This window comes from Anabrus simplex, chromosome 1, assembly GCF_040414725.1.
Source record: "Anabrus simplex isolate iqAnaSimp1 chromosome 1, ASM4041472v1, whole genome shotgun sequence".
NCBI classification, from domain to species: Eukaryota; Metazoa; Arthropoda; class Insecta; order Orthoptera; family Tettigoniidae; genus Anabrus; species Anabrus simplex.
In genome coordinates, this window is record NC_090265.1 from 1,193,744,127 (window position 1) to 1,193,771,391 (window position 27,265).

The 27,265-nt window shown below is 37.6% G+C and overlaps 1 protein-coding gene across 3 annotated transcripts in view; it reads left to right on the top strand.

The window, feature by feature from the left end:
* The first annotated feature begins 4,883 nt into the window (after positions 1 to 4,883).
* The window catches only part of LOC136877413 (centromere protein S), a 146,814-nt gene continuing 124,432 nt past the window's right edge, over positions 4,884 to 27,265 (top strand). For all 3 annotated transcript variants that reach the window (XM_067151442.2, XM_067151448.2, XM_067151433.2), the window contains exon 1: positions 4,884 to 5,009. In XM_067151442.2, coding sequence (XP_067007543.1) covers positions 4,983 to 5,009 — 27 coding nt within the window. In that variant the 5' untranslated portion in view covers positions 4,884 to 4,982. The remainder of the gene's footprint in view (positions 5,010 to 27,265) is intronic.

Here is a 27,265-nt window from a genome sequence, read left to right on the forward strand (position 1 = left end):
CGCCCTTTCCCAACCAACTCTAATTAACTGTATCGCTTTATCCATAAATGCATCTAGCCCTCCCTTTGAGTTCTCTGTCTATATATATTTAGTATAACCACTACCCCACTCTATCGTACTTTTCTCTCTTCTTCTTTGTTTTCCTCTCTCCTCACCAAATCAACTCATACCAGAGCGTGATGCGATTCAATCCAGCCTTCCACCACTATGCTTTTAATGTTATCTAGCATGCCCTGTGAGCTCATTACTAAATCAATAACGCTCCCTCCTTGATCAGTAGTGTAGGTCATTTTACCTTCTTTGTCCCCCTCCCATTAGCCGTTCAAAATGCAGAAATTCCCGACTTCGCATAATTCTAAAAGTTTGCTACCGTAGTTATTTATTATCTTATCATGACTACTTCTTCCTGATCCTACTATCAACTCTTCCTCACTATACCTCGGACTTCGCTCGCCTATTCTGGCATTACAGTCTCCAAGTAATAATATTCCGTCCGCCTCATACCTCCCTCTAATGATACCAGTTTCTAATAATAATTCCTCAAAGTACTTATCATTTGTATATGGCGATTCCTTGGGCTGACAGTAGGCAAAAGCCAAGCATACATGTTTCTCTCTCCCTGCCTCTCTCACCATATTAAATCCTATCCACATAACCCGTTCAATGTCACTCTCAATATGCTCTATACATTCGTTCAACTCTTCTTTGACTAACACTACTATTCCTCCTGGCACGCGGCCCATTTTAATCTCTTCCTTGACTTGTGTCTCGCCGTGAATTCTCCCCAAGTTATCTCCCTGCCTACTTCTAGCCATTTTTCTAAAAGCGCTACAATATCAAAGCTTTCTATTACATTTTTCACTTTTATATGACCTATTTTACTCAGTACACCTTCAATGGTAACAAAGCCTATTTTCCAGCCTAGTTAGAGCTTTTATTCCCTACCTTCCAAACCACCATCTCTATTCTTACTTCTCGTCACCCTCTCGCTCTCAGCCTCTGCCTCCCTTCCATCATTCTTTGACGCTTTATTGTCATCCTTCTTCTCTTTAACTCCTAATTTTTATTTCTTTTCCCCAATAGGTCTTTAAGTCTCCTGCTTATCTCCTTGGTCATAAGGTCTCTCTCTTTCTTGTCTCCCCCTGTTCGGTAATCAATGCATCCTCTTTTCCTTTCGGAACACTATCTGATGACACTTCATGAACCTGCACAATTGATCTTTCATTCACACTATCTTGCACTGCACTGTTTTCTTGTCTCGGTGCTTCAGGCATAAATACCACGTTTCCTCCCTCCTCTTGCGCGTACTCCTGTCTTTCTCTTGGCCGCTTCGATCGTTCTTCTTCCTGTTTCAGCTCTTCCTCAATCCCGTTAATTTTGTTACGTACCAAACACGCCACCATATACTATTTGTTACCACCAACCTTTGATCCTAAATAAATGCTTTAAGGCCTTGATGTCTAGCTCTGCCTAAATGTTTTCGTAAGATTTTCATAATCTCAACCCCTTCTCTTCCCAAGTCTTTGTTTATCCAGATCCTTTCACCTTGTAAGTTCCTTGCGTTTTTTAACACTATGTCCGCCATTATTGTTGACATCAACTTCACTTTCACTGGACTCCTACCTTTCAGTTTTCCTACTCTTTCGACATCGTCCATATCCACTTCACTGAAGTTTAGTTTCTGCTTATTTTGGACGAGGTCCACCACTTTACATATAAGCTTCACTTTATCTTCATTCCGCTCTTCCTGTAATCCATATATATATATATACATTTTTCATCCTTTCTTGGTTGACGAGGTCGCACTCATTCTTTAGAGACGTCACTTCCTTTTCCAGATTGTTTACCTCCTCTTTTTTTAACACTCCAGTTGCTCTCTCATTCTCCTCTATTCTTTTTTCCGTAGCTCCCCACTGCTCCTTGAACCAGGTCTTCATATCTTCAAATCCCTTGGCTTGTTTCTTTCTCAATTCATTTACCAATGCATCTCCAGTATGTGTTTTAACGGTGTCTCCCATCAGCCCCCTGATTCTCTCCCAGTCCTCCCAGCTCATGTTAGGGCCTGGATTCATCTCCACTCCCCCTATAATTAATAGCATAGTTATCACCGTTGTTGCCAAGATAACCTCGCTGATCTTCCCCAATTCTCCATTATTCGCCGCATGCCCCATCATCTTCCATTGCCTGCCCAGCCAGCCACCGTTCGCCCCTCGATATTGCTCAGTGCCAATCATGCTATACTGCACTCGCCTTACCGTACATCCACACTGGTCGGTTGCTCAAGTAGTACTGAAAATATTCGTTTATAGGAAGGGGAGTTAGGGATTGGAATTACTTACCAAGGGAGGTGATCAATAACTTTCTAATTTCTTTGCGATCATTTCAGAAAAGGCTAGGAAAACAACAGATAGGGAATCTGCCACCTGGGCGACTGCCTTAAATGCAGATCAGTAGTGGTTGATTGATTGATTGATTGATTGATTGATTGATTGATTGATTGATTGATTGATTGATTGATTGATTGATTGAGGAGCGCCACTTGCGACTTTTCTCCCATTTTAACAAGGCTAAATCCGTAAGTGTCGCGTATTGTCTCAACTGTATTTGGTAGAGACAATAAGCGACACTTCCGGATTTAGCCTTGTTAAAATAAGAGACAATTCGACTGTGGCGCTCCTAGTGACTTGACCTGAAAAGTAGCGCTAAATTCAAATATCAATGGAAATGCATATACGAAAATGGACAAATAAATTACGTCTAGAAAGAAAGTGTTATTGAGATATTAACTTCGAAGTTGCTAAAGCAATTCTGGATAAATGAATGAAGAATTATTTAAAAGGTAAGACTGAAATTAGACATATAAACAAGATATGAAATGGACTGCTGTGAAATGGCTTGAACTTTCACTTATGCATTACTGTTTTTGCTTTAGCATTCCTGCCTGAACTTTTACTGTTAGATTTGTCTTTTTTCTCATTTAAAAAACATTTTATCATCACATTAAAACACTTGTCAATAAAAATATCGGCACATTCCTTACACACATGATGCAATGAGTTAACATTTAAAAGCTGGACAATTTTCCTTTTAACACGAAGCCTACTAACAGAAAGAAAATCTATAAAATTAGCCTCAAAAACATTCAAAACTTCCCTATAAGCAATACTTGCTATTATATTAGGGTAAAGCAAATTTGCATCTTCATATTGCTTCAACAAAATTTGTACATTTCTTAAATCACCCATATTTTCTTTACTGCTTAACAACGCATTACGGCATTCCAAATGGGATAACTTGGAACACAACCAGCCACACTCATATGCATATGTATTTTCCTGAATTAAATCAAACCCACAGATCACACCTACAACATCACATCGTTATTGAAGGTTAACTGCTGCACTATACAATAAAATCTGCGTATTATATTTTAAGCCAGTTAAAATATGGGTCGAGCAGGTCAGAAGATTATGAAGTACTATAAAAATCTCTTTTTCACTGGAAGAATATATATGCAAACGCAATATTACTTGCATTTTCTTGTCACGAGTGTAATGGAAGAAAGAACACGCATACTTCTCTACTTCATTGTTACTGCAGCCACACACAGCACATACCTTTCCCCTCATGTTGAGATTAGGTATCAAGGAATGACACACGCTACTATTTAATTATGTCAATTCACTGAAAACGCATAAATAACAAAAAAACTGCACACACAAATACACGTGCTCTTAAGCAGACCCTATACGGTCAATAAAACTCTCAGTACCAAAAAATATTGACAGTAATACTGATCGTGTGTGGACTCGAATTGTGGAATGAAGGCCAGTACTGAAGCAGATCCGGATTTCCTGATCTGCGAGCGTCAGTACTGTAGAGTGGTGGGGATACTGATAGTTATACTGACCGTATGAGTGCGTTCGTCATTATTTCTGTCAGTATTAGCGGAGCAACTATGGAAGGCAAATGCGTTTCTCACCAAGGCCAAGTAGAGTTTGTGAAACGCCAAATAGGCCAATTGCAAACGTTTATCGAGCTATATGAAATGTTGCCAGAATAAACATAACACAATACTTCACATGTTTCCACAACTGCTGTACTGATGGAAAATGGTGACATAGCGGAAAACTTTAAATCTTCAAAATTTCTACCAGTTGCAAGATACCTCAATGTCACCGCTAATATCTCTGCCACCGACAAACAGGCCCGCATGTTTGTATTTTGCCTTATTAGAAAAGGCTCAACCATTCCTAGTAATTTCGCAAAAGTACCCTCACTCATTCGGAGACAGTTCTGTTAATCTTCTGCTTCGGTATATTATATTTCCCTCAACAATTTCATATGAGAATGCTCTCTTTTTCTAAGCTAATCTTTAAGCTATCGTTTTCGTTTAACACTGCGTTTCGTGCAGAGTGCTAATATGATAGCTACACATGCCCGTCATTTACGATCAATTTTGATTGAATACCGCAATTGCATGTTCTCATTCCGTTTGACGGTTATTGACTTTTTATTTTTAAAGTAAGAATACCGCAATAGTAAGCAAGTGCACTAGTACTGACCAAAATATTGACAATAATAATGACCATGTAATGTCGCTACAATATTGATGCGTACTGTCAGTATTATTGATTCAGTATTACTGATCAGTATTATTGACCGTGTAGGGTCTGCTTTATGACAGAATCAGTAGTTCTCAGGTCAGTCCGCTAGAGAGAGAGAGAGCTCTAATAGCTGTCCCTCGATATCTCGCTGAGTTTCGCGTATTGTCTGTACTGTATTTGATAATAGTTATTGGATCTGGGTAAAAATAACTACCCATTAACCTTTCAATGGTAATAGGAGAAGAAGAAGAAAACATTGATGGATTGGGTTTGGGTGGTATTATTTTGTTCTTGTTGTGTTGGCTGTATTGTTGCTCGTAAAGCGGTTCTTTTCGATAACGTTCACTTTGTGTGGACTTGGTGTGGACTTTTCTGATGATGGATGATATCTCTGATGATCAGGTGTGGATAGTGTTACCTGGATGACTATTTATTTTCCTTATTTAGCACACACGTATCTTATTGTAATAAGACAGTGAAGCCGTCTTGCACTGTGTTGTGTATTCTCTCTCTTCGGACTGCCTCTATGTGAAGGAAGAATTTATAATTAAAAATATATATAGTGACTTACAGTCGAAGTGGTACACCTTTTGGATATGAAATTTGAGTATATTTATGAATAAATTTACATCCATCACATAACAGATCCAAAAAGCAAATATCTTTGTAAATTAATATATAAATTTACAACAAAAAATTACATATTTTTAGGTCCACTTTTATGGCACACTGAAAATGATTCAGCCTGTATATTTTCTGTCGTTGAAGGACATGTGTGGACAGTTAGTACCCACTCTGACGGCCACCTTTCTTTTTGACCCTCCAGTACACGCTCCTTTTTTCCTAACTTGAGTACACGTGTGGAGCACTGTTCTTCTCTACAGTTATTTTCATGTAGGGCCTTCGGCATTCTACAAATGTCATATTCACAATAAGAAATATTAAGTTTTTTACATTATACATAGAAGTACCATATATAGAGACAGACAATATAATGCACATAAACAGATTAAGAGCAAGGAAATTGGCGTATACTTATTTCGTGGAAGCTTTAATGATTTTAATGTTTCTTAAGTCCATCATAACAAGATCATACCAACGTCATACGGGCACATTTATTGCTCTTAAACCGTTCACTTTTGTGAAGTTCAGTCGCTCATGTCTTCTGCGCTGCTTTGTTCGTTTACAAAGCACAATTCGCATATTTCCTTTGTGTGTTCGGGACATACCCAGTTTTTACACTTCAGGCAATTCCTTCTTGTAGTTTTGTTCCTAGCACGGCCACACAGACAGAAGCGACCTGTTTTAGCGTTTTTTTCTGGAACAGTTTTCTGAACTTCTCTGAAGTTCAACAGAAGGCGTCCACATCACCTTATTTCTCGTGGAACCAAATCCTTCAATATTCGCCTGTTGATTTCTGGCTTTATCAATTGCAGGGCAAGTGAATGCAGAAAAACTCTTCTTTCTACCTTCTCATAGCAAACGGCTGCCTCGAAGATTCTTGATGCATTTATCGCGTCTATATTCAAAATATTAATAAAGGCAGTGAGAGGCCATCTCCAAGAATTGCAAGCCACGTCAAATGTGGAACACATCTGATCCACAACATCTACTCTGCACTTCCAGACATTATAATCTCAGATCTTGACAGGATGCCCTGAAGATGGTTTTCCGTGGTTTCCCATTTTCACACCAGGCAAATGCTGGGGCTGTACCATAATTAAGGCCACGGCCGCTTCCTCCCCACTCCTAGCCCTTTCCTGTCCCATCGTCGCCATAAGACATATCTATGTCGGTGCGACGTAAAGCAACTAGCCAGCCGATCTTGACAGGCTTCTTCAATTCACCAGTTGATGCTTCAATGGCATCATTGTGATGAATAGTGGATATCAACAAAACTACCTTGTTCTTTTTTGCTACGTATGAAACGCACGTACAGTCCTTTTGAAATTCAAACAAGGTGCTGTTTACTTGGCGGTTTCTGGCTATCAAAAAGTTCCCTTGGATCTTGGGTTTATTCTTTTTTTACAGTTCCAACATACGTTAGTGAAAACCAGTTATCACCCCTTATGTTCCTATTACTCCCTTGAACTGGCTCGACTAAACGTTTAACAACTGAATCAGGTTTATTACATACTTTAAAGGGACCATCTGGTTGTTTGCCACAGTATACTTCAAGATTATGTGTGTACATGTTCTTGGAATCAACCAGAGCATATAATTTTATTCCAATCTTTGCAGGCTTTGATGGTATGTATTGCCCACAGGGGCACCGTCATGTAGAAGCTATCAGTTGCTCATCAATAGTGAGAAATGCACTTGCTAACATCAAATTTTTTTTTTTTTTCAGTATTCCACAAAGTCAGTTAACAGCTCCCTAACTGGGGCAAGCTTGTCTGTTTCTTTACGAACATTCCTATCACCAATGTCATCAAAGCGAAGACACTTCATTAGAAACCTGAACCGATTTATAACTTACCCATGGTAAAGTATATTGCTTCGATCCTTGTTCCGTATTTATTGTCCCAAAAATCAGAGATGTTTGCTCTGCCTGATTTTAACATTCCAACTAAATGGAGCATTCCAAGTAATGCTCTAATTTCACAGTCATTAGTGGGTTTTGTGTCCCACTCCCTTGCAAATGTATGCCTTATTTTATCAATGTAGATATTTGTACTTATGGTAATTTGTGCTATGATATTATCAATCATGCACTGGAATGAATCTATTTCCAAAGAAGCTTATCAAGAAAAACCAGTTAACCCAGGAATGTAGATTTTTGGAATGATATTATGTGCTCTAGTTTTAGAAGTGGCAGAAAACTCTTGTTCTCCATTTCTTCACCATTCTTTCCAATGAAGAATTCTCGTTCACCCTCAGTCCCACTTTCACTTTCACTCGAGTATCCTCTTCATCGGAGCAATCTACATTAACTGTTTCTTTGTAATCCTCTTCTATTTCATCTTCATCCTCGGGGACTACCACCTCACCATCGTCTTCTGATAAAGGTTCATTTAGCCATCTTACAATTTCTGAATTACTTGCCATAGTCAAATTGTATCCATATATTACTAACAAGGTGTCTGCATACCTTTCGCCTTCGGCTGACACTGCCATTGCCTTGAGTTCCGAGAAATTTTGAGGCCGAGATGCAAAACAGGTATGACCTATAGGGTGGAGAGATACCTTCAACAATCATCTGCACAATTTGGTCTTCAGGGAAATGAAGAGCGAATACCCTGGTGTAAAACTTAATATCCTGAATAAAGTCTGCCAGGTTCTCATCCAACCTCTGTACTGTAAAATTATACTTCTGAATTAAAGATGACATAGCTCTAGCCGGAATGAAGTTAGCCAAAAGGTGGGCATGGAAGTCTTCTATAGAAGATCTATCAGCTATTGCTTTTACTATTTTGTCCGAGAGGACACCTAAACAATATGGGTAAATAATTTGAAGTATTTGGGAGTGAGAGAGAGCAAACACTAAAGCATGATCTTAGAATTCGACTAAAAAGCTTAAGAAAGAAATTACTTCATTAGTTGAGTTAATGGAAAACTTGGTTATACCTTTGAGCAACATGGCCACGGGATGGGGCAAGCTCTGAAACCTGGTGACATAACAGGTGACGACATTGGAGTTTTAGAAGGTTCAAACACTGTATTAGTCATGAAGAATGATGGAAGTTGTCTTTGATGAGCAGACACTGTTTCCGATGGGGCAGATGTTTGTTGTGTAGCAACAGATTTCCTACTCTCAATCCCTCCACTAGAAGTAGGCAAGTTTACCATAGGAACCTGGTCGCTTTTAGGAGTAGCGGCCCCGGTTAACAATTGACTGACTCTATTTGACATATCCGAGAGGTGTTCCAATAGATTACTGGCTTCCTTAGCATGAACCTCCTTCAATTTTAGAGACAAGAGGTCCCTAGCCCTATTGTAGAAATGAAATAGCCTAGCCTGAACTCTCTTAAGTTGATTAGGAGATGGATCACTTACTTCAAAATCTGACTACAGAAGCTAGCTCAGTGGTATTATCTGTGATAGTGGATAGAGCCTCATCAATTTCTTTCTCCCCAAATATCGGGATACAAATAGGAAGTTCTAAAGATTCCTTAAGTTTGGGAGTATCTGCCACAACCGTGCCTCCAGATTGGATCTTCCTAATTGGAAGCTCATTGATTAGTTCCTCCTTGCGCAAGTACCTGGGTGCAAGGACTTCACGAGGACCAGGCATGTTGGAAGAAAATTTTAATAATTTTGAAATTTCCAGCAATCGAGAACATTTTTACAGTTTGATGTAGATTTCTATGTTTACCCATCAAAAGGGGCTTTATCTAAACCCATTCAACCACGCTCTGCTACCATTTGTTACGGAGATTCGTGGTGGACAGAGGTGAAAGAAGGTGCGGGCATGAACGGGTCTATCTACTATAATCAAAAGATTAATTAAAAAGCTTTAAAAATCAAGGTTATATTTCTTTTGGACCTTTTTTCTTTTGATTTTCTTTTCAGAAATTAAATTTTAACATTCAATTCGCTTAGTGAAAACAGGATTTCAGTTACAAAAATAGTTAGTTAGATCAGGTACAACGTAGGTACAATCAAAAAGCATATTCAACAAGTAACACATTAGGAACCTGAGCTTGCCGCTCTTTAAAAGACAATTGCCAAGAGCACTGAGGCTCCTTTTTAACACACTCAAGGAGATAGATCTCCCAATTTCTTTTACAATGGACCATTCTTCCAAGAGCACTTTTGCTCCACCACAATGTTACCGCCTTCCGAAAGGCATCATTTAACCATCAAAAGACAAAGACTGTCTTTGCATTATTAAAACTTTACAATAGGACAAGAAGAAATTCAATCGATCAATACTATTTATTGTAAAGTAGATTTACATCAGTACCGGTTTCGACTGTATACAGTCATCATCAGCTGACAGATCACAGTATTACATCCATTAGGCATTGGTACATGTTACAAAGATGTCGTCATCTATTAGTGTATCCGGATGCCTAATGGGGTTGTGAGTTAGATGTTATCGTCATTTCATTTGTGATTACGTGAGGTTAAAATTGTTTCTGAGATTAAAATATGGTAGTAAAAACTTAACTAAACTTAAAATAAATTGTACATGCACATTAATCACATTAGAAACACTCAAAACATGTATATAAAAACACTCGTGAATTTGAAAGTTCATGTCTTGCATGTTCTTTCTTCAGGCTTCCTTATTGGGGTCTTGTGCGCATATGTTTACTTTACAATAAATAGTATTGATAAGTGGAATTTCTTTCTTGTCCATATACATGTAATCAATCAATACGGAAATGAAATTTATAAATAACAATTTACAATAAGACACAGAGTTTTTAGAAAGGTCCAGGATTATCAAAGGTACCACCTACCATTTACAATTCCAACAGTATTCACTGTCTTAGACACACAACAATCTTACAACTTAACTTAAAAGAAAGGAATAGAATGATACAGGAGTATCACACCCATTCTACTGGGCCTTGGTGGAAAAAAAAAGAAAAGAAAAAAAACCCCACAGGTTAAAGTTACTGGCCCAGAAATCAAAGTGATGCAGAGGCAGACATTTGCTCTCCTAGAAAAGTGCACACAAGATTAAAACTCTATTTGGGCTTCTGGCCCGAAGTTTACAGAGGCTAATCCTGTTCTACTGAGGTGACTAGATTGGGAAAATTAAAGTTACAAGGCTACAGATAGGGAACGGTTACAAAAAAATAGTCACCTCAAATACAAGTTGATAGGGAAGTCGAGAGGGTGTTGCACTCTCTATTCCCGAATTTCAGCTAAGTGCTTTCAGGTTGGTTTTGAGATTTACACTTGAAGATGAAGTTTACATTATTGGAAATTAAAAGTTACATACTTAAATACAGGAAACCTTCCCCTCGAGTGAGCTTTCAGAGGCTAATACCTAAGTTAGTACATGGCTGCCATTACCTTATTGCGCTGGACTGGTCGATGAAGGGTGAAACACCTCTGCCTCCACTATTAGCACACACTCAGTACACTCGACAATCCAGAAGACAAGGTAACTTGAAAATTGCCAGCTTTTATACCCGAGAGGAAGGTTTGAGAGAGATCTGGGCTAAAGCCCAACACACCTCCAATTTTTAATTGGATAACAAAATATGTAGAAGAAAGCTCTGATTGGTTGAAAATTAAATACAGGAAATTTCCAACTGGTTAATTTTGAAGTTGGCGGACAGATATCGAAGTTTTGACAACTGTGATACACAAAAAACAAAAACAAATCAACTCAGTGTAGGAAACCTTATAATAACAAATTACTTTATCACTTTGGTAGCGACATCTGTTGACCAACATCCAAACTTCTTGCACTAGTTGTTTCAAGATTTAAGAGTAAGATGTCAGTTCACAAGGCGCTTGATTTGAATGCACGGGGCAGGTGTACCCTCATGGTACAGTTTCGTATAATTCTAAATAATAATTTTTACCCACAGTTCGAATCTTTCTTTACTTCCTGGGTGAATGTTTCCTACCTTTTTCTTTGGGTACTACTTTTTTGAAAACTTTTATTTATTTTTTTTTACTTCTATGTATCTTACTCAACTCTCTTCAATCTATTGTGTTTTTCATTCCTTCCAACTTTTCTTCTTTACCTTTACTTTATCTTTCACTATATCATTCGACCATTTTGTCTCTTTCTGTCTTACTTTACCTAATGTTCTGCTACATGTTTTCTCTGCATACCTTACAGATGTGCTCTTAAAATTGTTCCATTTCTGTTTAACATGACTAATATCTGTACTTGGTATCAGTTTTTTGTAATTCTTTCCTGAACGCTTCTTGAACCTCCCATTTCCTTCAATCTCCAGACCCTAATCTTTCTCTTTTTTTCTTGTAGTTTTGTGACCTTGTCTACTTTCAACTTTGCTATCACTGCTCTATGGTCACCCTCAAAGGTTTTCTCAGGCATAGCTGTAACATACATAAGATCTTTCTGACGGCCTTTTTCCATTAATATGTAGTCAATCTAAAGCTAGGAAAACAACAGATAGGGAATCTGTCACCTAGACTTCTGCCCTAAATGTAGATCAGTAGTGATTGATTGAATCTTTGTCTTCTTTCTTCAGTCTCCCTATCCATACATGGTAATCTTCTGTTTTTTCTTTTCTTCCTGAACCAAGTGTTTCCAGTTTTACTTGGTTCCTCTGGCAAAAGTCTATTAACATATCCCCTTCTTGATTCTTGTTGCCATATCCATACGGCCCCAGAATCTCTTTTTCCCAGTCTCTCTCCCTTCCCACTTGTGCATTCAGAGCTCTCGTTATAACTTCCTTGTCTTTAATGTATTTCTCCATTATTCAAGGAATTGTTCTATATTCTCTTCTTTACTTTGTTTGTGGAGCGTATACTTGGAATGGATCTCATGTTCCTATCTTAAACTGTATCCTTGCTATGTTAATTCGGTCATTAATCTTCATCTCCCCCACATATTCCAGGATATTCTTTCTAATGATCATTCCTATTACGTTTACTGCATCCTGTCCACCATAATAAGTAATAAACTTCATTCCGGTTCCGTATTGACTTTGAATATCTAAGACGAAATTCTAAAAGAATTCAGTTATATTAGGTCCACCTATTCAGTACATTTCTGCCATTTATTAAATGGTCTGTTTAAAAGTTACATAGTTGTTTAAAATACCTTGGACCTAGTTTGATAGCTGCAGTTGCTTAAGTGCGGCCAGTATCCAGTGTTCAGGAGATAGTTAGTTTGAACCCCATTGTCGGCAGCCCTGAAGATGGTTTTCCGTGGTTTACCATTTTCACACCAGGCAGATGCTGGGACTGTACCTTAATTATGGCCACAGCCATTTCCTTCCCACTCCTGGGCTTTTTCCATCCCATGGTCACCATAAGACCTATCTGTGTCAGTGTGACATAAAACAAATTGTAAAAAAAATATATATATACCTTGGACATGTTTCAACCTGGCTTAGAGGTCATCATCAGCAAAATGACAAAGAAGAAAGACATACCGTACAACAAAATCAGTGATGCGTAAAAATCCGAGTTAAAACACTGTCAACAAATGCAATGGGAGTTTACGTTAAAATGTACATAGCTTCAATATTAAAAATATATTCAACGAGTACAATGGAAAACTGGTAAACATTTACATGGATTCAGACTCGGACAAAAAAGTTGATAGTGTGGGTCCAACCGTATTTAGTACAATATTAGTTGGCTGTAGGAAATACTTAAAGACTAGTGAAGACAATTAGATGTTGTTCTAATCTGTCATGTTTCTGGAAAACGGAGTGAAGTTTAAAAAAAGATCCATTGTATTGCATCACAGAGAACACAAGTATAGCCAGGATCTGAAAGTGGAAATAAAAAGCCGCGTATGAGAACGAAAAAGGAGGTAGAGGTTAAAGATAGTATTAGGAGTCTCAAAATATTACTCACATCCTATTTCCTCCAGCCCTATGCTTATGTAGATCAGGCTGGGTCGGTGTTGAGCTCCACACTGACTGGCAACTATTCCGATATTACGCTGGGTGGGAGAAATGGCGGGTGAGGGGAGGGAGAGTGAGTGGAAGTTGACAGAATTCTCAATAAGATAAAAAATAAACACACCACAACACTTAAAAGACAAAATAAAGAGAATACTGATTTTGTCACCTTAACTTTCAGCAGCAATAACATATACCAAATCTCAAACATAAAAAAAAAAAAATCTCAATGTCGCTTTTAGAACCAGCAACTCTTCTGTAACACAAACACACTTAACAAATCCGACAAACATTTGCAATCAGCGGTCTGCAAAGTGATGTGCAACCAGTGTAATGCCAGCTATATCGGACAAATTGGGAGAAACTTTCATATCTGCTACAAAGAACATGTTAATGCAGCTAAATACAAATTCTGCTATGAGTAAACACATGAAAGATCACAATCACTCATTCTCCATCATAAATAAAGATCTAAATATCCTACACATAACCAAAAAGGGAACTTTATTAAACATTTTGGAAAATATTTACATAAACTTTGATCAAAAATCAAATCCCCTCTTTAATCTTAATGAAATCTAAGAAAAAACGAACATCCTGGTTGGCACAATAATCAAGAAAGATTTTAAGTAAAGCTCAATTAAATCTGTCACAACACACATTACTGGTCCGTCCTCCCTTCACTCGCCATTTTTCCCACCCAATGTAACATCGGAACGGTTGCCAGTCATTGTGGAGGTCAACATCGACCTAACCTGATCTACACAAGCATAGGGCTGGAGGAAATAGGACACGAGTAATATTTTGCGACTCCTAATACTATCTTTAACCTTTACCTCATTTTTTTGTTCTCATACTCGGCTTTTTATTTCCACTTTCAGATCCTAGCTGTACTTGTGTTCTCTGTGATGCAATACAACAGATCTTTTAAAAACTTCATTCCGTTTTCCAGAAACATGACAGATTAGAACAACATCTGTCTTCACTAGTCTTTAAGTATTTCCTCCAACCAACTAATATTGTACTAAATACGGTTGGACCCACACTATCAACTTATTTTGTCCAAGTTTGAATCCATGTACATTTTTAACAGTTTTCCATTGTACTTGTTGAATATATTTTTAATACTGATGCTGTGACTTTATCTCAGATTTTTGTGTATCACTGTTTTTGTCGTTATTTTGCTGATGATGACCTCTAAGCCAGGTCGAAACATGTCCAAGATATTTTAAACAACTGTGTAACTTTTAAACAGACCATTTAATAAATGGCAGAAATATATTGAATAGGTGGACCTAATATAATTGAATTCTTATAGAATTTCATCTTAGACACCATAGTAAAATATCCTGTACCCTTCCTTCATTTTTATTTCCCCTCTTCCTTTCTATTTTGTTTCAATAAGACCAAGGATGGCAGTATCCTTCTCTTTCATGAGCTGTATTAGCTCTTGAGTCTTGTCTGTCGGTTTGTACAAAATACTTCAATTATTCTGTCCTTGGATTTCTTGCAACACCTTGCAGTATATTTGATATTGTTTTATCAGGTTGCATATGATAAAATAAAACAGTTTCATTCATATTGTACACATTTAATGATTGCTGAAAGATTTTTGCAGTCCTCTTGTACAACTGTCTCGCCATGCTTCTTCTCATGCTGCATCAGCCCGTAGCGTTTTTCGAAACGAAATAGCCTGTAATGTCGAATTTGTCACCAATAAGATTTGCTTGTTCCTTAATAAAAGCATTGGTTGCAGTTCTATTTTTTGCATTGACAACAATGAAAAATGGTTTGTAATATTCTGCTGACTAACAGGAGGATTCTGTTTATAACCACACACGCGCTTTGCTGCTCTCTTACATTTAAATGTTGTTTGTTTATTCATCGTAGAATCCAGAGCAGGTACAGTAAATCCGTTTCATTATGCCTTTTGAGATAATGAGTGTCAGTAGCATCCAACCTGTTCATATTCCTAAAGTGTTAGGTAAGAGCCATGTTTCCATTTGAAGAAAATTTCCGGGTTCCTGCTGTTAATTTTAAACTAACAGTTGGGGATATATTTGGGTATGCCATGATCATTCTTCCAGAGCAGGTACAGTAATTCCCTTACATTATGCCTTTCGAGATAATGAGTGTTAGTAGCATCCAACCTGTTCATATTCCTAAAGTGTTAGGTAAGAGCCATGTTTCCGTTTGAAGAAAATTTCCAGCTTCCTGCCGATCATTTTAAACTAGCTGTTGGGGATATATTTGGGTACACTTTTAACACTACGATACTTGTGTACCTGTGCTACCAATCGTCAATGGCATTATATCAAGGTTGTTACTATGCTAATTTTATTAGGAATATCTGTTCATTGCTCATCGTGGGCAATAGTGGAGGGTGATGATATATAGGGGTTGACTGTATACCATGAACATTCTGGAAGTTATGAACCATTAGGAGCTGTCACTTGCAGGTGGTTCATGGGCAAGTGTTTCATTGCTTGGTATATATTACCTCATGGCATGGAACAGTGCACAACTCTGAACACATGCACCAACTGCCCTGGTCTTCATTCTCCTGGGATAGAAATTGCCCTGTCTATCTCAGTGAGAAGAAGATCCAGGAGATCAAGACCCTGGATGGTCTCTCATACCAGGAAGTGCACCGTAAGTTCAATTCCATGAATGCTCCTACAAAGCAAATAGATATTAGCATTATAACACAGTCTTTTCCAGTTTGTTGTTCATTCCAATAACACCTTCTGCGAAGATCACTGCGCCCAAGGCAGCAGTTGCTCCTATGGGCAACGCTCCAAAGAGTAAAAGCTCGAAGGTGGGGTCCTCAGTGCCTTTAAAAGCAAAGAATCCTATTAAGGGTTATAAATTTCATGTTGTTGGTCCGTATTGAATTGAGAATAACATATGAGTAACAACACAGTAAAGGTTTCCACCTATTCAGTACAAATATATTCACAATATTTTAAAATTACATAGAACTAGTTTCGACCCATCTAAGGGTCATCATCAGCTACATCGAAGCAAAGATCACTCTTGACGAAATCCTAAGAACATGTTAATTTTAACAGTAAGATTATTATGGAATAACAAGTGAATGTGGTAAATGAAAAGAGATGTTAGTATGGGACAGGTGAGTAATAGCTAATAAATATACAAGGAATATACATAAGAGGTTTGGAACAAAGTATAAAAGGGGGCTTAGTGTTGTAAAAATTACATAATCATGGAAAACAGTAAGTCCTTATAATGAAGAATGCAATGTGAAATGACACATATAAAATTATATATGGCTTAGGAAGAGTGGAGGTGGTTTAGGAGGGGAAGAGGGCTTAAGGTGGGGTTGAAGGGTGCGTGAGAAAGGGTAATTGTCTCGGAAAAGTATCTTTGATTAAATTTAGGATTGAGTTTTGGTTGGCTGCATTATTGTTTCTGAGGAAAGTGATAAATAGATCGAAGAGTATGTTGGGTTTCTCTGAGATTTCATTGAGATTGTGACTGGCGTTAAAGTATTGGTCTAGGTGTATGTAGTAATTTTCCATTATGTTGAGTAAAGGGCCCTTGTTTGCAAATACGAGGATGTCCATGTCTTGTTCGATATTGGTGAAATTATGGTTATAATCTTGCATGTGTTGGCCGATGGCTGAAAACTTGTATTTTATTGCGTTAGTGTGCTCGTGGTATCTAATATTGAAGTTTCTACCGGTTTGCCCGATGTAGGTTTTTCCACAGGTGTTACATCTGATCTTATAAACTCCTGATTTAAAAAAACTGCTGGTCCTGTTGATGTGTGAAGTATTGTGTAAAACGTTCATGTTCTTATAGTTGGTTTTGAAGGCTATTTTAACGCCTTGTTTCTTAAAGACATTGGTTAACTTGTAGATATCATTGTTGAACGTGAAGGTGGAAAATGTTAGAGGTTTAGTTGTTTCTTTTTTGAGGGTAGTTTTTGGGCGATATTTATGTTTGTTGATTATCCTTTCTACAAAATGGTTGCTGAAGCCGTTGAATTTTGCGATTCCGCGGATTGTGTTGAGTTCGTTCTTTAGATCTTTCTTGGACATAGGTATGCTGAAGGCTCGGTGAACTAGGCTGTTGTATGTGGCTCGTTTGTGGGACTGGGGGTGCACTGAATCTTGGCGAATGGTGGAAGCTGTTTGAGTGGGTTTTCTGAATATTTTATAACTGAAAGAATCTGAGTTTCTAGTGATGGTTAAATCTAGAAAGTTGATTTTTAGATTTGATTCGGATTCTAGTGTGAATTTGATATGAGGATCAATATTGTTGAGTCTTAAGAGGGTGGTGGATGCGTTAATTGATTTCTCATTCATGATTACAAAGACATCGTCAACATATCTGGCCCAAAAGAGAATGTTTTCAAATTCATTGTCAATTTTGGTGTATTCGAGGAAATCCAGGTATATTTCTGCTAAGATACCTGAGGCTGGTGACCCCATTGCCAAACCATCTTGTTGATAATATGACATTGTCGAAAGTGAAAAAGTTATTATTGAGGATTAGTTTTAATAATGTGATAAAGTCTTGTATCTCTAGTTTGCTTAAGTGGCTGTTTTTGTTTAAATTGTTTATAATTATCGGAATTAATTTTGATACTTGTATGCTTGGGTACATGTTTACAATATCGAAAGAGTGGATAGAGTGATCAGGTTGCAAATTGAACTTGTTTAGTATTTCTACTAGCTCTGATGTGTTTTTAATAGACTTTTTGGATAAAAATTGATAATTTTTTCTTAAGAAACATTGGATGAATTGTGATATTTTGTATAAGGGCTTGGTCTATAGTTGATAATTGGGCAGATGGGAACTCTGGCTTTGTGTATTTTGGGAAGAGCTTTAGCAGTGGGGAGTCCTGGGTTCATTTGTATGACTTTGGATTTTTCCTGTTCGGTAAATAAAAAAATTGTGTTTTTAAGAGTTTGTTTAAGTAGTTTTTGAATTTTTTGGGCGGGGTCTTTTTTGATTATGGAAAATGAGCTGTCTGTGAAAAAGTTTTTTGTTTTTTCAATATATACCATTTTATCCATGATAACTGTTGCATTGCCTTTGTCAGCTTTGGTTACGATGAGTTCGTTGTCTTTAATTTTCTTCTTGAGGGCGTATGCCAGAAGATACGCAAAATGAGGTTAGAATCGATGTTAAAAGGAAACTGACTGATATCCTCCAAAATTTAACCAACCCCGCATATAACCTCATTAATAGAGAAAAAATAGCTGAACAAAAGCACATATACGCCCTCAAGAAGAAAATTAGGGGAGTCATGCCCTTCATCTTGAGGGTATGCATTAGTGCCAGCAGGTCCATCTACCGTGAACCCTGTGCGCTTCTCTAGTAAGAGAAAACCTCACCACTGTAAAGCGTTAGAGTAGTTCTCAACGTTAATCACCTCGTCCGCTAATAAGGGGGATGGACATCGAGCATTCATCTACATCCACAGATGTTGATGTTGGTGTTCAAGTTTTGAAGCGTCTCGCCGCTTACAACCTAAAACTCCTCAAAAATTCCACACCATGTCACTGTTACAGTGGAATTGTAACAGTTATGATAGGCATGTTACTGAGCTGTGCCAGCTAATCAATCAGTCCGCATTGAGTATAGTCTGTATTCGAGAAACTAATCTCAGACCAGGTCATCATAGAGTCTTGAAAAATTTTAGACTATACTTGACAGAACAGGATTATGCTAACTGGGCTTCTGGTGGTGTTGGTATTTTTACTTGTTCTGATACCTACAGTAAAGAGGTTCCACTAAGAACCCAGCTGGAAGCAGTGGCAGTGCTTGTTTCGTTGCCTGTCTTAGCTATAGTTTGTAATGTTTATTCCCCACCAGGCCAGCCTCTTAATATCAATGATGTAATTGATATTATAGATCAGCTCCGAAATCCTTTTCTCTTATTGAGTGATTTCAACACCCATCACCCATCATGGAGCTCTGAAACTCCTTGTCCCAGAGGAATGAAATTAGAACAGTTAATAGGATAGTTGGATTTATGCATTTTGAATCCTGGGGAAGCAACATATTTCAGTGTAGCACACATTACCTTCTCCTGCATTGATAGTCTGTGCAGCCGTGCGCTCGTTTTCAGTGTGATGTACATGATGACCTCTGTGATAGTGACCATTTCCCCATTATTCTTACTTTGTTGAAACAGAAATCCATCGAGGCTCCTTCCTGACGGATTCTTAAACATGCTGATTGGCCAAAATTCACTATCACTAGCTGCTTTTAACAATGCGAATAACCGGAGTGTAGATGATGATATAACTTATACAAGTTAAGATGCTGCTGCTGAGAAGTCCATTCCATCTCTTTCTGGGACTGCTCTACGAAAACTCGTTCCTTGGTGGAAGGAAGAAAATGCTGCAGCATTTTCAAATGCTATTGTAGACAGCTTACTGTAGCCAACTTGGTAACATTTTTAAAAATCTGCGCTAAGGTGCAAGTTCTTATTCAACAGAGTAAGAAAGCCACAGGAAAGATATGTGCCATCCATGATGTCACATACACAGTCATCTCAAGTGTGGATTGGGTTTTGACACATTAAGGACCATCAGTACCAGCAAATTCTATTGCAGGCAGTATCAATACTGATCGACCCAGAGCTGCTAATCATCTAGCAAGTCATTTTGCAGATGTGTCTGGTTCTGGGAATTACCATCCTGGTTTCCTGGCTGTGAAGGGGAAGGCAGAACTCCATCATCTGAGTTTTGCCACTCAAGCTTCATAGGATTAATTTGTGCCCTTTACGGAGTAGGAACTCCACAGCACCTTGGCACTTTGCAAGGACACAGCTCTTGGACCAGATAATGTTCATAACCAGATGTTGAAACACCTCCAGGAAGGATAGCTCTTATACTGTAGCTTCTTGGGGTGTTCAGCCGAATCTCGATAGAGGGTGGGATGGTTCGAGAACAGAAGTGAGAGTGGGCTGTGCGTTCATTGTTGATAATAAGAGGTTTCTTTTTTCCTACCAGAAACCTGGTACACACTGTCCAATAAACGTCAGCACTTTCTTCTGTGTACTGACTCCTTGAGCTTGTTACAATCTATTGATGCATGTTTCCCTTGGCACCCTCTGGTACCTGCTGACCGTGTGTTGGAGTGCTAGCACCAGAATCAAGTTTATGTATAAGATAAGATAATACCTGCCTCCCATAACCTCAGAAACTACAGATCTGGGAGAGGGTATTTTTTATATTCATCTTTTCTTATTTGTGATACATTATCAAAAGGTGATATCCTGTAGCATAATTATAAAACACAAAGAAAGCACAAAAAAGAAGTGTCCGGAAAACAACATAAACCAGTTTTAACACCTAAATGATTTGAATTGAACAGAGAAAGAGTGGCCTGAAATGAATGATAGAAACATTATGTTAATAACTGGAACAAAAAAAAAAATTAAACACCCACTAAACTTCTCGGACATGCTGTAGAGGTATATCGGATACCCCGGAAATGTGACGACTCCCCCGAAAGTGAGGGTCACTACAGTAGTCATCCTGAGTCCCTGCATACCACGTCCAACAACTCAAATGAATATTGTATTGTCAAAACATGCAATTTAAATACAGTAGAATATGACGGTTCATTATTTATATGCTATAAAGTGTATTCTACGTATCTAATAGCTCTAGACATCAGCATATATTGTCTAGGTTACCTTAGGCACAGTTCTGTCCCTAACTAGCTTGTATCACTTCTTATGTACCTCTATCAATTTATTTCTCCACATTCCCTTAATAATATTGAATAATTTAGCAATTCTTCCTGGGTGCCTCCACTCTCTGTTCAATAACTTTACAATGGTATACAACTGAGTTTATCAATTTTCCTCCTATCCTCCCCATCCATAAATTTCTCTCTTATTTTCTTTGTCTTTAACAATCTTTTAAAAGATGTACCCTTCCCATTTCTCTAAACATGTGTCATCATCCCTATTCTGTCTGTATGCTTTTATTTTTGTGTACTCCTATAAACCACCATATAATTCCCCTCAATTTTCTTTCTTTTATGTTATCTACATTTGCCCTCATTCTCCCAATTACATTACAAAATTCTACTTGTGACTTCTTATTTTTACACTGAAGCAATTTGTTGCTTTTCAATATCCTTAACTCTTAGCACTATTTTTTTTTTAAACATAATTTTTGCTGGTATAAATAATCCCGTTCCCACTAGTATCCCATTCCTATAGTTTCCAAAATGTTCCTTACCCCATCCACCCAGCATCCTTGGTTCTAATATTTCATTTGGTGTTGGTAGGCTATTACCTAATTCCTGGTTGCCAGCGCCTCACCCTCGTGTGCCAGGTCGGGCTCACCAGTTGGCACCCAGCACACCCAACAAGATGCTGTCCAGTAATGGACCATTTATATTGGTATTATACATTTGCTCATTCGGGACAGATATTTCAGATTCCCTACGGGAGTCAGCATCTGTGTCGTCTGATGGCCAAGCAGGCATCAATTTTTGGTAAAGGGACGGGGTCTCTCATGGTGCATTGGCACTGCCCGGTGGCTCTGGGTGGCCTACGCAGTGGCTTCCACGGTGTGCAATAGCCAGCATCTTGGTGGGTGTGCTGGGTGCTGACTGGTGAGCCCAACCTGGCACACGAGGGTGAGGCACTGGCAACCAGGAATGAGTTAGCTGGAAAATTTATAATATCCAATAACAGACCATTTATATTGGTATTATAAATTTACTCATTCGGGACAGATATTTCAGATTCCCTATGGGAGTCAGCATCCATATCGGTTGGTAGGCTATCCGTAACACTTCACCACCTAATCACAACTTCAGTCTTAACCAGTACTTAATTATATTTTTAACAGTACCTCTCTGTAAACTTACATCATTGCACTTCATTCTTACTCCACAATTGTACAAATGGGTAGCCTCATTATTAATTTAGCAAATTTACTTGTGATTACCTCAAGTGTAGAAACTTTTTCTTCAACTCTCCAGATTTCTGCTCCATACAGTACCTTTGATTTAACTACTGCATTAAATACATTTTTTACACCCTGTAATCAGAGCTTGACAGTTTTTTGTCCTACATGTTGAGAATGCACACATACACTTTCATTGTGCTCTTTTTTTATTTGTTCTGACCCTTTTCCGTTTCCATGTATTAACATACCCAGGTGCTCTAATTTCTTAATAGTTTGTAATTTTGCCTTACTCATCCACCATTTTTCATTCTTCGATAATTTATAGCCTATTTTTACATACCATTGCCTTTGTTTTCAATGTATTCATGTATTACTTTGCAGTAATTTACGACTTCATTTACTACCCTGCGTACTGGCAGGAGTCATTCTTGAGTAGGAGGATGCCATCTGCAGAAATGAGACCTGGAATATCCTGATTCTCAAGACTTGGGTAAACAAACCCTCGATGTAAAGCCTTTTGATTGAAATATATCATTTATGAAGAGTAAAAACAGTATAGGGGACAGCTTGCATCCCTATTTCAGTCCTACTTTGGAGAGTACCTCCCCACTTACTTTACCCTCCTTAACTTTTATTGAGCACTTTAACTTCTGGGAATATGCTTTCCACCGCTCTAATCATCTTATGCAACATCCCTATTCTTCTCATCTTTGCCACAACAGCCCCTCTGTTCACAGAATAAAATGCTTTTTCCAAATCAATAGTAGTGATGTACAATTTCCCTCTCTTCCTCCTCCCCATATTTATCCATTATTGTCCTCACCACAAATATATTGGTAGACGTTCTCATCCCTTCTCTGAAGCCCTGCCCATTTCATAACCTTTTTTGCCACAACCCCTGTGTATATTTACTTAATGTATCTAGCAAAGTTATGCCTCTATAACTATTTGGGTTTGACTTCTATCCTTTCTTCTTACAAATTGGGCAAATCACTCCCTCCTGCCAAGATTTTGGAAATTCCTTTCCCTTCAAATATTTTATTATGTAATTTAACAATGCTCACTTGTGTACCATTACGCTATTCCGAAAGTATAGTTTCACTCAGATCGGAGTAAACACAAGCACCCGCAACGAAGTTAAATAGAATGAACAGCTTCATAGTATGTCAAGGAAGTCCAGATGGACACCTCAGCAGAATAGGTATCATCATGATGACTGTGTCAAAAAGACAAAAAAACCATCAGATTTGGATTGTTGAGGAGAGCCAACACTGAGATAAAAAGGCGGACATTTTCATCAGATAAACGCATCAAAGACTAGAGTCTCAATTAATCTTGTAAGACTCCAAGAAAAGAAGAGTATTGCAAGAAAAGAATACATCAGCAAGAATACGATAGTAATTTATCGTGAAATAAGCCAAGTGGGATGTGTTATCTGCGCATTAAATGCTAGGCAAGATTCAGTAACCAACTTGCTATAAAACGCCAACAGGATTGAGAAGAATAAATACTTGAGAAGCTACGATATCGAAATAACACTGCGAATTCTATTCAATAAACCAGCAGAATTCAGATATTAGAAGTTAATGCAGACATTTGTAAGGTCTAACAAAGAAATTAGAGATATAAGCAAGAATCTTGAAAAGAAACATAATCATGTTTAATTGGATGGCTTTGAACATTTAACCATGTATCAGCTGACTGCAGATATGTTTTTTTATTTGCATGAACAAGCAAGACAAGATGGCATATCTTTAAAAGATGGGAGATGAACCACCTGAGATGACCTGACCCGAGGCATGACCAGCCGAGACGAAGACGACTGCCAGCCACAGGAGCCGTTTCCAACAGCGGAGAATGAAACAAACCTAGGCCAGTCTAGAAGCAGAGGAAGGAAGATAAGTTTCTTGTACAAATTTATGTAGTTTGATGGAGAATAATTTTATTAGGTTGTATGTAGTCGAAATATAGTTGTAGGACAGTTTTGGATCTTCAGAATTAACCTTTTAACATGTTAGATTCTCGCGAGTGACTTCATGATAATTCAATTTAAAAGGAAGTACATAGTCATCTATGGATACATGCAGATCCCAATAGAAAAGAAAGAATAATGACTTAAGTAATGTTATGCCATAGCTAAAAACAAAGTTGTCAGAAGAAAATGTTATAAAATCATTTAGAATCCAAGTGATAGTTTTGAGATGAATGTAGGGAACATATTCCGAGTATGCAAATATGTAATACAGTGATATTATAAGATAGGTTATGAGGTATTGGAATGTAAACAAGTAAGATTAATGTTATGAGTTAAGAAGATATTGATCCAGTCTTAAAGATTACTTGTGCATCGAGGGAATGTGTTATTAGGAAGAGATAATGATAATAAGAAGAAATATGAGTTGAAATGGATGCTTTATGAAAATACAAAGTTGATATATGAAAGAAGAAATGAAAGTTGATTTAAATGAGAGTATATTCTACGTCGAGATTGAAAGAAGAAATGGAATATTTAATGTAAGGAAGGTAAATGTCGACACAAGCTATGTAATCAAGAGGTCACATACCACTATAATTGCAACATACCTTAACCTCGTATAAGATAGGATAATAGGTCATGATCATCAACTAATATCCCTACTATGAATAAATATTGGTTATACTTGGACATTAAAGTAGAACTTCTTAAATATATAGATAGCTGCATTCATTTAAGTTGATCTTGGCATAATTTGAGTAATAAGAAAGGATCATTGCTGTTGAATGTGAGAACGTATAGCCTATGGGTTAATATTATTTTATGTCTTAGTAAATAAGTTTTTCTTAACTGGAAGTGATATGCGGGATCTTATAGTCTTATTTAAAAGTAGTTAAGTTTGTATATAACATGCTTGACTCTATAATTACATTAACTTAGATAGGAATGCAAATTTGAAGCATATTCTTGAATAGTAAGGTAGTTTTTAATTATTGACAGTTAATTTATGGCTGAGGCAAACGAGAAACTTGTCGGAGTTCTGAAGGCGTAAGAGAACCATAAAAAATTCATGAGATAATGCATTAGTCAAGCTAGAATTCAGAAGCTGTATTCATGTGTAAAGCTATCAAAAATTAATGTTATTGAGCTGTTTTATGAACAAGTTAGAGTATTGCAAATGACAACGTATGTTAATTGGAAGGAATGTGATTTCAATGCAACCAGATTTCCCATAATGAGATTATAATTATTTACAATGCCATTTAAGGAGGGTTGTTGATAAGATTTTAGCCAATTTCAATAGTGATGAAGTAATAATAATTTCGTGTGGCTATTTCTAGCCGAGTGCAGCCCTTGTAAGGCAGACCCTCCGATGAGGGTGGGCGGCATCTGCCATGTGTAGGTAACTGCGTGTTATTGTGGTGGAGGATAGTGTTATGTGTGGTGTGTGAGTTGCAGGGATGTTGGGGACAGCACAAACAGCCAGCCCCCGGGCCATTGGAATTAACCAATGAAGGTTAAAATCCCCGACCCGGCCGGGAATCGAACCCGGGACCCTCTGAACCGAAGGCCAGTACGCTGACCATTCAGTCAACGAGTCGGACAGTGATGAAGTGAAGCATAACAGATTAAATGTTATCATTATAAAAATGAATTTATCAATCCAGAGACACAGAAATCAATTTCAGATTTTAATTATATTGTTACCTTTTTCTCTTCCAAGATTCAGATATATTTTACTTAATAAATAATGGTAGTTCAAAATTACTCGAGGTCTTATTTATGGATGTTTGCTACAGTTTAAGGTATCTTAGCCTTAAGGTAATAAGTGTTGGATGATCTGTCGACTCATTAATGCGTTGGATGGAGGTGTCCATCGAATCCTCAGGTACTTAGATAATAATACTCAGCGTATCAACTTTTGTAAAACATCTTTGGTTGAAGGGCCTGTTACTTAACATGCCATTACCTGTTTCCAAGCACTTTTTACACCTCTGATTAGAACAAAAGTAATGTGGTTACCTAAAGACTCAGTATCACCAAGAGTGATGTTTCCACAAAATGAATACTCATGCTTATTAACATCGATTGACTTATTTATTTCCATTTCATCGATGGAGAGAAATCTGTCTAATAAATCAAGAGCTTGCACTTTACATATCGAAGGATCGAGAAGTCTTTAAAAATGTCAAACTCTATTTTTAAATGTCTAATTCTTTTAGTGAGTTTGCTGTAGGAAGGGATAGGATAATTTGTGCTACATAAATAATTGTAGCCATTAATACCTAAACTGAATCTAAGCTTTAAACCATAAACAATGGATTCACTGCTTCATGTTGAAGGCATGTGTTATAAGACTGAGATCTGTTCATTATTAAGAAATGTTTTCATTAATGCATTTTTCTTGTGTAGTTCATTTCTTAATGAGTTTATTTCTTCCTGCTACTCTGCTATTGTAGAACTAGTAGAAGCTCCAAAGGCTTCACTATTTTGATCACGGCCGACTTGATGTGTTGCTCTAGCTAGCACCTTACCGGCCTTGATAATTGGGTCCGTGCACTGTAATCGGAGTAATTTTATAGCTCGACACGTGGCGCTGGCAGCCTAAGTTTTTGCGGTAGAAATACATACTCCTCTATGGAAACAATATTGACTTTGATTGCCGATTTATCATAATTTAGAGGTATGGAGAATGTTACATTGACTAATACTGTTAAAATGAATAATCCTAACGGCTACTTTCATTGATATTTGCCAAATTAATGTTGTGAAATGAAACTGCAGAGAGAGAGAGAGAGTAGTCCAACTGTCGTTCCTTAACTGTGAGGAATAATAATAATAATCACTTTTATTATCCATAGCATTTAGATACCACAATACTTTCGTCTTCTGATGTTAATCTTGAGATTAAGCGTAGTTTTTCAATTACAGTTTTAAAATTCTTCAAGTGCTGCAGTCAGGAAGGGAGCGTGGTTAAAACATAAAAGTCTTATTTTTTCCTACATAAATATTCAGTGACTCATATATGTTTAAATTTTAATTTCAATATATATAGTTTCAGAGTACATTTCATTTATACCTTGCACTAGAATTTTAAATATACCGGGCGAGTTGGCCGTGTGCGTAGAGGCGCGCGGCTGTGAGCTTGCATCCGGGAGATAGTAGGTTCGAATCCCACTATCGGCAGCCCTGAAGATGGTTTTCCGTGGTTTCCCATTTTCACACCAGGCAAATGCTGGGGCTGTACCTTAATTAAGG